Genomic DNA, 13,541 nt, shown 5'->3' with positions numbered 1-13,541 from the left:
GGCAAGCGCTTAACTGCTAAGCCATCGCTCCAGCCCCATAATGCATTTCTTGTAACTATAAAGTCCTAGTTATCTTCCCAAACACATGCAAACACATGCCTGCATGTGCACGTATAGCCACAGCAAGGGCAATATCGGAGTAAACAGGACTCAAAAGCCTTATGAGGATGCTTCTCTACACATCTAACTGCAGGAAGCTTGGCAAGTGAAAACGTTACTTCATGCCAGGTCATCTTTTTGGTAGGAATTCACTGAGAAGTCCTGTATATATGCAGAAATATAGTAAATTCCATGAGGAGTTGCAGGATCTTGATAAGGAAAACACTGGCAACATGAACTGGCAGGAATAAGGGCAAGATGTGTTATCTAATTTATATTTTTTTAAAAAAAAAATGTCATTGTATATATCCATTGTACATTGTACATGTTACTGTGATATATAAGGACATTTTCATGTAAATATATATTGCATGTTGAGCATTTCCCCTTATTACCACTTCCTCCCCTTTCTCCTACCTCCTGTTAGTTCCATTTGCTTCCCTGAATACTTTCATGTATAGTTATTATAATTTCATGTACAATTATTATAATGTAAATGCACATATGTAATGGTATCTGTTGACATAAAATATAAAAATCAAAATAAGTGAAAACAGGATATATGTCTTTGTAAGACTGGCTTAACTCACTTAATATGATGATATCCAGTACCATCCATTTTCCATAAAATGTCATGATTTCTTGCTCCTCATGGCTGAATAAAACTCCATTGGGTATACAGGCTACATTTGCCTTATCCATTCCTCTGCCGATGGTGTCCTAGTTGGTTCCATAACATATCTATTATAATTATTGTTTCAATAAAAACTAACATGCAAGTATCTCTGTGAGAGTGCTTTAGAGAAATACCCAGGTGTGGAATACCTGGGTCATATGGTAGCTCTATTTTCAATACTTCTGAGAATGCTCCATACCAAATTCCAGCTTTTATACTTACTGGAGGTTTTTAGAATACCACCAAGAGTGTACAAATATTCTCTTTGATCCCCACTCAGCCTTGCCAGCATTTGTTATCTATTTTCTCTTTTTAAAAGATATGTATTTTCTTTATTTATTGGAGAAAGAGAGAGAGAGAGATAGAATGAGCATGCCAGGGCCTCCAGACACTGCAAATATACTCCAGATGCATGCAACACTTTGTGCATCTGGTTTTTGTGGGTACTGGGGAAACAAACCTAGGTCACTAAGCTTCCCAGTCAAGCAACTTAACCACTAAGCAATTTCTTCAGGCCTGTTATCTGTTATCTTAATGTCTATCATTGTGAATGGAGAAGGAAGGAAATATCACAGTAATATAAATTTTCATTACCCCCAAGCTAGTAAAGTTGAGCATTTTTCATATGCTTATTTATTAGCTATATTTTTATTTCATCTTTTTGAGAACTGACTGTTCATTTCATTACCCCATTAATTGAATGATTACTTGTTAAGTTTCTTGAGTTATTTTTATATTAAATGTTAATCTTCTGCTAGTTGTATACATAGCCAAGATTTTGTCTGATTTGCTTTTATTAATTCTTTTAATTTCATGAGGTCCTATTTCCCAATCATTGCCCTGAGTAACCACAGCCTTATTTGAAAGATCTTGTTTATGCCTGTATCTTAAAGTATCATCCCTATATTTTCCTCTAAAAGTTTCAGAGTTTTAAGTTCTACATGGAGAGAGCCCTATAATCATTTGATTTTATATAGGTTAAAAGATAAGCATCTAGTTTGATTTATCTACCTGTAGCTATCCAGTTTTGCCAGATCATTTATTGAAAAATCTCTCTTTTCTCCAATACATATTTTGGGTCTGTTGAAAATCAGGTGAACAGCTGGTCCTCTATTCCATTGCATTGATCTACATGTCTGCATTTGTACAAGCATCATGCTATTTTTGTTACTATGGCGCTACAGTATACTTGGAATTTGGACATGGGATACCTCCAGTATTGTTATTGCTGGTATTGCTTTGGGAAATTGAGATCTACTGTGCTTCCAAATGAATGCTATGATAATTTTACTTCTATTTCTGGGAAGAATGGCACTGGAATTTAAATGGGCATAGAATCTGTACATTTTTTGGCAATACAGGAATTTTCACTGTATTAATTTTTCCAACCCCATGAGTATAAGAGTTCTTGAGTTATTCTAAAGTCTTTTTCAATTTACTTTTTTGGTATCTTAAAGGTTTGGGTATTTTAAAACAATGTAGCCCTTTTAATTACATTTGAATCAATTCACACCTGTTATTATAGGTGTCCATATGGCTTTTTCATAGGTTCTAGGTTTTGGTTAACCCCACCCCCACTACTTATCTTCCTATCTCCTCTGCTTCATCCCTGTATAAATCTTTCCAGCCCCAGCATCCCCACTATTCTTTCATTCCATTTTTGCTCTTCTATTTCACTTTAAGTCTTCCCATCTCATCCCCCTTGGCTCTCTTTTAACTTCCTGGTCTCTATACATACACAAAATCAGATATACAAATCTTAAAATTCAGAGCTAGGATCTGCTTATGAAAGGGAACATGTGTCATTTGCCTTTCTGAGCATGGGTTACCTCAGTTCATATATTTTCCACTTTTATCCATTTTCTGGAAATTTTCATAATTTCTTTCTCTGTTGTATAAAATTCTACATTGTATACATACAACATATTAATTATCCATTCACTAATTAATGGGCATCTATACTGAGTTCATTTCCCAGCAATTGTGAATAGAGCAGCTATTAACAGGGATTTTCAAGTATCTCTGTAGAAGGATGTAGAGCCCCATGGGAATATGCCCAGGAGTGTTATAACTGGGTCATAAGTTAGTTCAACTTTTAGCAACGTTGGTCACATTATGTTTGCAGATGGGGGAAGCACTTTCTCAAGCAAGGCCCTACCTCCTAAAGGTTCCACAAACATTCTAAACAATGCCACCAAATGGAGACCAAGTGTTCAACACATGACATTTCTCATGATGTGGACAAAAACCCAAGGGTTTTCTATGTGTATAATTTTTTTTTATTAAAACACCAAGTTATCTTTATGCAGAAAACATAACAAATATTCCTAGGGCAGATAGGTCTGCAAATATGTCTTTTAAAACATGAGATGTAACACTACCTTGGAAATTTCTGAAGAATTTAAAGTTTCAATTCTAAATAGAATAATGCAGTATTTTACTGACAAGTCTTCTATTAAAAAGAAAAACAAGTTTTTTACAAACCTTCCAAACATTGAGTACTCATTTTTTTCTCAAACATTAAATACATTCTTTCCTTTAGATCAACATAGTTAACACTTAATAAAAAATCATTATTACTTATGAAGCTTTAAGAATGCTTTTGGATCATTTTCAGTGACATCTTCCACATTTAGAATTTTCTAGTTATAGTTGGAAATTTTTCAGAAGTCTAAATATACAATTCAACTGATTATTCTGAAAAGTGTACATGTGGGAAGAATTGTTTGCTTACCAAATCCTTCTTCAGTAATTTGGATACTTAAATTGTCATTTCCAACACAAATTTTCAAAATATCAAATGAATTGCAAAATGAGAAATATAATCGAGTCTCCAAGAAGGAGTTCCAATCGTCTGCCAAGACAGACCTCAAATTCTTAATCCCTTGTCCAAAAGAATTGGACCAACTATTGACGTTTTCCACGAAGCAAGCCACATACCCACAAATGTTTCTCATTTACTCCACTCCTGGGACATACAACTCAAATAAAAAATTTCCTGAATACCCTGAATTTCAGATGCAATTTGGAATGCAAGTGATTCATAATGTAATGCAGGAAACATTATGGTCTTCCCTTACCAACTCAGAGTTTCTGGAATGAAACCCCCAGGAGAGCTACCCAACCAATTAGAAGGCTGGCTTTGCTTTCAACCATGAGACCCAACTCTTATGCTCTTTGCCCTGGCTCCTATGTGATTTTTGAACCCTCAGCAATCTGTTACTCTAGCTACTGTACAACTCAAAAAGATGTTAACTCAAGGAATCTAAAGATGATCTGTATAGTACTGTATGACAAAATGCATGCTAATGGTGTATCAATACTCCTGAAGGGCTACTGTCATTACTTCTATACCTACATTCTCAGAATAACTTCTGAACAGATCTAGACTCAAACCAAGAGTGAAATTTCACAAACCTTGTTAATCATATTCTAATCTCACCCTTACTTCCTTCCTGGTTAGTTAACGCATCAATAATATCCTAAGGTGACAAAATTGCACTGTCATCTATTGTAGATCCACATTCTCTTTAAAAAGTATACTTGACAGAGAGGAAGAAAAATATTTGACTGGATGCACCAAGTGAACATAACAACTATTTTAGAAGAGTGATTACAGAAAACAAAGAGACATGCCAAGTTTTCTACCGTACGACAAAAAACAAAAAACTGGGCACAGTAGAGTAGTGAATGTGGATGGTAGACGATAAAGACAGGTACGTTGACAAGGATTTCCACTGACAAAAGGACCAGCACAAGCATGGTGTAGAGAAGGCACTCTTAGCCAAGACAAGGGGCAACATAAAGGCACTCTTGACCAGGAGCACACCACAAAGCTGAGCCCATAGTCTTAAAACCTGGAGCAAATGAAGAAGGCTACTGATTTTGCAAAAGAAAGAGCCTCTGGGAAGAAATTTCACAATAAATAAATAGCCTGAAGGGATCTGAAGAAGTCTTCTGAGCTCTACAGGGCCTTTGGATTCAAACTGGGATACCATTTTTGCGGATTTTGAACTTGCCAATCTCCATTGTTGTATGAAACAAAACCATAAAATGAATTCCCAGAGTTGTATATTTAGATGTCCCATATAGGTTCTGTTTATCCGAGGAACTCTCACTAACACACTACTCTCAGGAGGCTCACGATGCAGTTGTGGGGGAATATACATGAGTCAATTCTCTCCATGAAACAGTTCTCAAACAATAACCCAGGGTACTATGAACCAAGTAAACTATTGAACCAAAAACTGAGAAACATTAACTGAATAAAAGTATTTTAAAGCAAGATATGCCAAGAATAATATCAACCAATGCACTTTATTCTCTTAATAATTCCCATAATGTGACTATCTGGTGTTAGTTGACAGCTCAAGTTGCCCTTTACTGTAAACATTGACCAAATGAGGCTTCTCTGTTTTTATGAGTTAGTTACTGTCATTGGAAGCGAGTCATAGAGAAATAAATTTAAAACAGGAGCACAGTTATAAATTAATGCACTATTCTCACAGTGCACTGACCAAATGTGAACCAAATACACTCACTTGAATAGCAGCCAGATTCTTCTGTTCCTGAGATGGTGCCTCATGAACAAAGCGGAGCCAATTGGAGTGTTTTGGGTTGGTAGCATCCAAAATATATAGAACTTCTCCCTTGTTCCCACGAACCTGAAACAAAACAAAACAAACAAAAAAATAAATAAATAAAAAATAAACAGTTCCTGAGTTTTCACTATATTAACCACACTAAATATATCAAAGGTAGAATATGATACACTTTTTATTGATGGGTATATTGAGTTATAGGTTAGCAAACACATTTGCCTTAAACATAGGTTCAATGTGTACTACTTCATTTGGCAGATGACTAGATAACTCACAATTCTAATGAAATTTTTGAAATAGCCAGTGATTTCTGGTGAAAATTATTTCCCATTATATGTATAGTTTAACATCTGAGTTACAATTTTGACAGATGCTTAGGAGTTAGCCATCATTTCGTCCTTCCCATTCTCTACACAGAAGAGAGGGGTACCATAAAGTTCCTAAAAGAAGAGGGCAGAATTAGCACAATCTTCAATTCTCCCTCCATTGTAACTGAATTGCCACTATAAAGCCAATGGGCTATGTTCTTTTTAAGAGGTTGCCTGAATTCAATTTTTTTTTTCTCTTTGGTTTTTCAAGGTAGTGTCTCACTCCAGCCCAGGTTAACATGGAATTCACTATGTAGTCTCAGGGTGATCTGGAACTCATGACAATCCTCCTATATCTACCTCCTGTTGCTGGGATTAAACTATATTCAATTTTGCCTTTTAATAAACTACTTATGTAGTGCTGGGGACATTGTTTTCTAATTATTTTATTTTATTTAGTCTCAGGTCATAAGTCATTGCTAGTCAGACTTACTTTACATTTAATTACCAGGTAGGAGATAAATGCCCTCCAAAAATCACATAGTCCATTGGACATTCTTGAATCCAAGTAATTTGGTTCTAGTTTCTCATGAATATTGGTTACTGGGCACTTGCCCAGTTTAATAAAATACAGACACCAATCTCCATTTCAATATCACTTTATGTTTATATAATGCTGAGATCCAGCAGGGGAGGTGAAGGGATGAGTGATTTGCACTCCCTATCTCCAACCCCAAGAACACAATAATAAATGAGGTGAGGAAAAACAATTCCAAGACAACCAATCTAATAAGGTAAGCATTTTTATGGTGCATTTGGATAATCATTTACTCATTCAACAAACTATCCCTGAGCCCTCAATTACAAGAACTAAGTTTATTTCTGTAAACAGGACAGATTAAGTCTTAGACCACTTAGCTGTTCAAAGTCTACAAAATGAACATAGCTTCCTATAGAGATAATTATCATTCCTGTGAAGACAATTACAGCAGATTCAAGAAGACTAAAGACTGGACAAAGGCTAGTGTTTAATAGGGACAAATAAAGCACATTGGTAAGAAGACCTGAAGAGTGGTCTAAAAGACAGAAAGGGCTGGGGTAAGAAGTCCCCAGGTAGACATAACAGCAAGAAATGGCAAAATTGAAAATTAATCTAGGTGCACCAAGGCCAGTAAGGCTAAGGAGGTCCAAATGAACAACCCAGAAAGCAATAGGCATTCAGAATGGACTGGCATATGAGAGATCATCAACCCACAGATGAGGAAGCCATACACATAGTTACTGGGGATAAATACAGTAATTTTCCCAATTAAAAAAAACACAGTAATAAAATCACGTTGAACACGTAACCAAAATAATAGTATTTCAAGAATCTGGCATATGCTCTGCAGAAAAAAAAAAATATTTTGATTAAGCTGTTTCTGTCCCTATTTTCTGATATCTGCTGTTTCTCAAAGAATTTTTTTTCTCTTAAATGGCAAATTCTCAATGATCCTTTAAAAAAAAATCTAATGAAATGTCAGACCCTCCCTCACTAGTAGGAATTTTCCTTTTTGGAAAAAAAAAGTTCTATTTATTTATTTGTGGGTAGGGAGAGACAGACAGAGAATGGACACATCAGATTCTCTTGCCATTGCAAAAGAATTCCAGATGCATGTGTCACTTTGTACATCAGGCTTTAAATGAGTGCTAGGGAGTTGAACCCAGGCCCACAGGCATTGCAACTGCTTTTAACCACTGAGCCATCTCCTGAGGCCAGAATTGAATTTTCAGTATTGTAATTATGAGAGGAAGAACTGAGAAGAACAAGTACTTCATGTTTGTATTCCATATATTTAGGTGGAAAGCTATAAGAACCTGCTTCGCCTCTTACTAAATAACCAACTCACCTTGAAATGCACAGCCTCCCCACTTCAACCCTCCCTAACCCTAAAGAAAAATATTAAAACAATAAAGTTAAGTTTAAAAATATTCCCCACAACACTACTTCTATGCTCTATAGAAAGCACACATCATACCTCTCCCTCAATAAGGACACCAATTTACATTTCATTTAGCAGAATAAACAAATAATTTTAGATGTTTTGTTATAAATTCTTTTCAGGTACCCCCATCCATAGCTACAGTAACAAGAAGTGTTTATATTGACAGATAGCTAAACTAAGTAAATTTAACTGAGAATGCAGCAAGGTCACTTGATACTTGGAAGAAAACCGTTCTTAAGACACTATCATTTAAAACCTGTAACTTGATGAAATCCACACAAACTAACTAAATGGATGTGGAGGACACTGTGTTTGTTAATGTTATCTCCATGTGAAGGGATAAATGACTTAGAGAAAGTAGCTTCATTCATCTGATAACCAGTACTATGTACAATATGCATCACAAGGGTTTGACATTTGGAACTCTCCTCAAAGATGAAGGACATAACAAACATTCCTTCAGACTTATTACAGTATGTACTTTTCAGCTTTTACCCAAAAATTGTACATTCCCTAGGCATTTCAGCAGTGTCCTGGATGCTTAGTTCCAACTAAGTTCAGTTATTAGTAACCTGTTTTCCTTTTTGATCTACTACATGTAAATATTCTCTGGCTTTCTGATTCTTTCTCACACAAAATTCCATCTTAAGAAGAATGAATAATTTATCTTAATAATAAAATACAAGGAAATTTGCCTTTACTATACTGAAACTTACATTTTAATAACAAAATGAGAAGTGATTTACTATACAGTGCTTATACCTTCATATTGGAAAAAAATACCTTGTTCATTAACAGCCACTGCCTATTTTATTCCAAACACCTTTGTTCACAGACAGATTCCATTTAACTTTTAGTGATAGTGAATCCTGATGTCATAAACCCAACATTGTTAACATGTAACAAAGAAAACTAGAAGTTTCTGTTAGTACCACATCCTAACATCTCATTAGCTTTTGCAGCCAAAGTGTGTTTTATTCCTGACAAAACTATTCTTCCAAAGACCATCTCCTTTTGCTTAAATTTTCAAAAAAAAAAAAAAAAAAAAAAGACCATCTACATACCTTGGCCCATAATGAAATCAATATTCTCATTTGTAGGAAAAAATCATCTTAATTCCAAATTGTTTCATTAGCACAATCTCTCTATTCCAACCACACAAAACGTTAGCTAAAGTAAAATAAGATTCAAAGCAGCCCTTGTGTGAAAAAGAAATAAAAGTCCTATCTCTGAGTTTACCTTTTTATGTTAAGTGAGCACTATACATGTGTAGGAACTTCACTCTTTTTAACCTGTGTTGAATGCTGATACTGATTCTCAATGTCCAATAGGAAAAAAAAAAAAAAAGAAAATTCAGGGATCCTTATTAAACTGGTCTGTCTTTTCTCCAGACTGAAGATTAGCAGTGTCAAATGCATGTCACAGCTGCTTTGTCTTCAGACCTAGGAAAGGTTAGCAGAAACCACAAAAGAAAATTTTAGAGAAAATTTCAATCTGTAAGTAAAAATTCAAGGGTAGGTAGTCAGGTTAATGTGCTTGCCCTAAATTTCTATATTTTCTTTGTTAAAGTAGGTCAACTCTAGACAGAGAGGCTCACAGTCAGAATGCTTCTTTTTCGGAAAAGGGACCAAAACACAAATTACTCCAACATTTCCTTCGATTAGTTTGAATTGTGAAGGGTTTTTCAGTACTCATCAACGTACCAAGAGCAAAGCTAATGAGTCACATTTCCCCCCAGAGTGGTGAAATGGTAAAATGCTATGACAGTGGTACACAATAGTTTCAAAGTCAATGGCAAAATCCTTAAGGAGCAATGTAATGTTACATTGTATTTGTTAAAGAAAATACATTTCAATACAGCCTTTCAACAGAGGTGACTTGGAGGGAAATGGCTCAGTGGGTAATATGGTTGCCACACATGCAGTGAAAACCCAGATCCTCAGCAGGCACCAAAAACACTGGTGGGCCTATTATCCCCTCATTGGGGAAGCAGAGACCAGAGTCCCAGAAGCTTTCTGGCTACATGGGCAAGTTCCAGGTTCAGGGAGAGACCTTCTCTCTCCAAAAAAAAAAAAAAGAAAGAAAGAAAAGAAAAGAGGGCTGGAGAGATGACTTAGCAGTTAAGGCGCTTGTCTGCAAAGCCAAAGGACATTGGTTCAATTGGTGGCACATGCATCTGGAGTTCATTTGCAGTTGCTGGAGGCCTTGGTGTGCCCTTTTCTCTCTCTCTCTCTCTCTCTCTGTCTCTGTCTCCATCTTTCTCTCTCTCAAATAAATAAATAAATAAATAAATTACATATACATATATATGTGTGCATATATACACACACACACACACACACACACATATCATTCAGAGTACACATGACACACAAGGAACCCCATGATCTCCTTACTCATATTTGCTGATAGAGCTCAGAAATCAAGACAGTCTTTGCTGCTTGAAGCTACAGAGCTGAGGTCCTCGTGTGCTTTTCTCAGTTTAACTGATAGCAAATAATGACTTGTAATCTCCAAATAAGGTGAGTTATATAAAAAATAGCATAAATGCCTTTATAATAATATAAACAAAATAACAATAATATAAGCATGTTTTAATGAAAGAATTTAGTTTTCTATTAAATGGAGGAAAGGGTGAGGGAAAGAAAAGGAAATACTATGCACACATTACATATTTTAAATGCTAACTCTTACAGTATATACAATGATATGTAGTATATATAGTTCCTCTTATTAAAAAATTATCATGTTTCTATGATTTCCATTTCATCATTTTTCTCCAAATGTTAAGAATTCAGTTCCAAGTGGTTGACATTTTCCCACTTTGCAAAGCTATCCTACAACTCTTTCACAAGAATATTCAGTGATATCAAGTACACATTAAGAATTTAGCTGAAAAGGAAACTACTAACCACAATTTTTTTCTGCTGCTTTTTCACCTTGTAAAGACATAATAAACCATTAAAAATACAAATGTGGAACATAATGCAAAGATTTTGGGGATGCTAATGTTCAAAGGTTATTATGTAACTTGCAGTCATGTTCACAATGCTGGCAGAAGTTATCTGACCAAGAGCAGCTTTGGGGGAAAAAGAGAGGTTTATTTTGGTCTACAGAATCAAGGAGAAGCTCCATGATGGCAGGAAAAAATGATGGCATGAGCAGAGGGTGCACATCAAACCCCTGGCCAGCATAAGGTGGACAATAGCAAAAGGACAGTGTGCCAAACACTGGCAAGGGGAAACAGGCTATAACACCCATAAGCCAACCGCAACAATACACTATCTCCAGGAGGCATTAATACGCAAATCTCCATCAGCTAGGAACGTAGCATTCACAACACCTAAGTTTACGGGGTACACCTGAATCAAACCACCACAGTAACTTTAGTTGGGGTTTTATAAGTGTGATTATAAATCTAGGGCATTTCAGAAGGGAACATTTGTCATTCTACAACTTCCCTTTGAATAAGTCATCTAAAATTACAAAGTATCAAAGATTTTCTTTGTTTCTTCACTAATGAAATATTGCCCAGGGCATGCATATAAAAAAAGCCTAATAACAAATTTGAATATCCACTAAACTACCCCCAATTTCCCCTTCCAGACATGTTCACTACATGGCCAGGAAGCATCACTGGGTTGTTACCAATGACCTCCTACAGGGCAATGTCCAAATAATATGCTGCTCTCTTGTTTTACTTCCATGACCAAGTAGTCCTGTACTAACTCCAAAGCAACCCACTTACATTTTATCTTCACTAGCTCTCATACAAAACTATGGATGATACTTGAACGAGTTAGGATTGTTCCTCTAGAACATCACAGTATTTGTTTCAGAAGTTTTAATTGCCAATTTTATTCTTAAAAGTTATTTTAGAAAGGTAACATGTGAGCTTAGAAACAGCACCCACAAACAACAAAACCCATAGTTCTGTATGAACAGTTACACAACATAAGATAAGAAAACAAAGTGTGGGCAAGAGAGAGGGCATAGTGGTTAAGGTGATTTCCTGTGAAGCCTGAGGACCCAGGTTTGATTCCCCAGTACCCATAAAAGCCAGATATACAAGAAGAAACTTGCATATGGACTTTGTTTGCAGTGACTGGAGGCCCTTGCATACCCATATTCTCATTCTCTCTCTCTCCCCCCCCCTTCACTTTTTTATCTTTCCAACTCAATGAAATAAATGAAATATTAATTTTAAAAACCCTAAGTATACAATCTCATATTACTTTCTCAATTTCTGATTGAGAGAAAAGAGAAGAAAGAGGGAGAAAATTAGTTTCAGAGATTTTTAAAAATTAATTAACTGCAGAAACTAACTTAAGGAACTAAGGCTTAAAATGAATTATTAGACAAACAATATTTTCTACAAAGATGACAAATACATTTTATGATGACAATAGGTTGCCTTCAAAGTCACTGAGGATTGACACATGGCTAAGAGTAAAAGAAAACACTATACCAAGGGACAGAGACATAAACAAAATGCTAAATATGGAGAAGATGGCATAGAGAGTATTGCTGTAGACTGTGAAAAAGGTTACACTGAGAATACCACTGTAGAATATGAAGAAAGTAAGGTGAAGAGTACTGCCAAAGAAGGTGAGACAGAGAGTATGGCTGAAGAAGGTGAAATGGAGAGAACTTATCTAGAAGATGAAGAAGCTGATGTGACGAGAACTGCTATAGAAGGCGAAGAAGGTGACATGGAGAGAAGTGCAGTAGAAGGTGAAGAAGGTGATGTGGTGATGTTGAGAGAACTGCTGCAGAAGGTGAAGAAGGTGGCATGGAGAGAACTGCTGTAGAAGGTGAAGAAGGTTATGCGGGGGGAACTGCTGTGGAAGGTGAAAAAGGTTATGCGGGGGGAACTGCTGTGGAAGGTGTAGAAGGTGACATGGAGAGAACTGCTGTAGAAGGTGAAGAAGTTGATGTGGTGATGTTGAGAGAACTGCTATAGAAGGTGAAGAAGTTGATGTGGTGATGTTGAGAGAACTGCTGTAGAAGGGGAAGAAGGTAACGTGGAGAGAACTGCTGTAGAAGGTGAGGAAAGTGATGTGGAGAGAACTCTTGTAAAAGACTAAGAAGGTGCCATGGAGATAACTAGTATAGAATGTCCAAAAGTTGTCAAGGAGTTTATTGCTGAGAGTAAGAAAACATAAAACTGGAGACTGAGCAAATGACTCCCTGTTTTAAGCTCTTGTTGCACAAGTATTAGGACCTCAATCAAGGTCCCCTACCCTCTTGGTAACGATGCCAGCATGATAGTGCATGCCTGTCATCCCAGGTCTGGGGAGGCATAAAAAGGAAGATCCATAGAACTTTCTTTGTAGATAATCTTGCCAAGTTGATAAGCTCAATATTCAGTGGAGTAGCCTGTCTCAAAAATATAAGGTCAATAAGGAACATGCTGAACGTAGATCTCTGGTCTACCCACCTACACACACACACACACACACACACACACACACACACACACACACACACATACGTACTCACACACATACAACCATGCAAACACCCCAACACCCCACATATATACACACAAGCAAAAACAAGTTAGCATCTGAGAAACAGACAAAAGAATTTTCATGAATTTCAATCAATCAGTATGGTCTGACAGCAGAAATATTTTTTTAGAAACATGATTCATCAAATCAAAAGTTAGAAAATAGTAAGTACATACATCAAAATATTAATCATCTATGCTTCCCTAGAATTCTGCAGAGAACAAATGTATCTAACAGTAGTCATTTATCATGTAGTGAGAAAGTTATAGGCCAAATCATTAAATGAAATTTATTCAAGTTCATGAACATTAATCTTCTTTATATGAAAAGAAAACAAAATTTCTCAGGTAGAGTTTTAT

The 13,541-nt window shown here is 36.1% G+C and overlaps 1 protein-coding gene across 2 annotated transcripts in view; it reads right to left on the bottom strand.

The window, feature by feature from the left end:
• Prdm5 (PR/SET domain 5) overlaps positions 1 to 13,541 on the bottom strand; it is a 171,153-nt gene that overhangs the window by 119,629 nt on the left and 37,983 nt on the right. For both annotated transcript variants that reach the window (XM_045144457.1, XM_045144458.1), the window contains exon 3: positions 5,317 to 5,439. In XM_045144457.1, the coding sequence (XP_045000392.1) occupies positions 5,317 to 5,439 (123 nt within the window). The remainder of the gene's footprint in view (positions 1 to 5,316; positions 5,440 to 13,541) is intronic.

The sequence above is a fragment of the Jaculus jaculus genome, chromosome 2 (assembly GCF_020740685.1).
Source record: "Jaculus jaculus isolate mJacJac1 chromosome 2, mJacJac1.mat.Y.cur, whole genome shotgun sequence".
Classification (NCBI taxonomy): domain Eukaryota; kingdom Metazoa; phylum Chordata; class Mammalia; order Rodentia; family Dipodidae; genus Jaculus; species Jaculus jaculus.
This window is presented reverse-complemented; position numbering and strand designations above follow the sequence as displayed.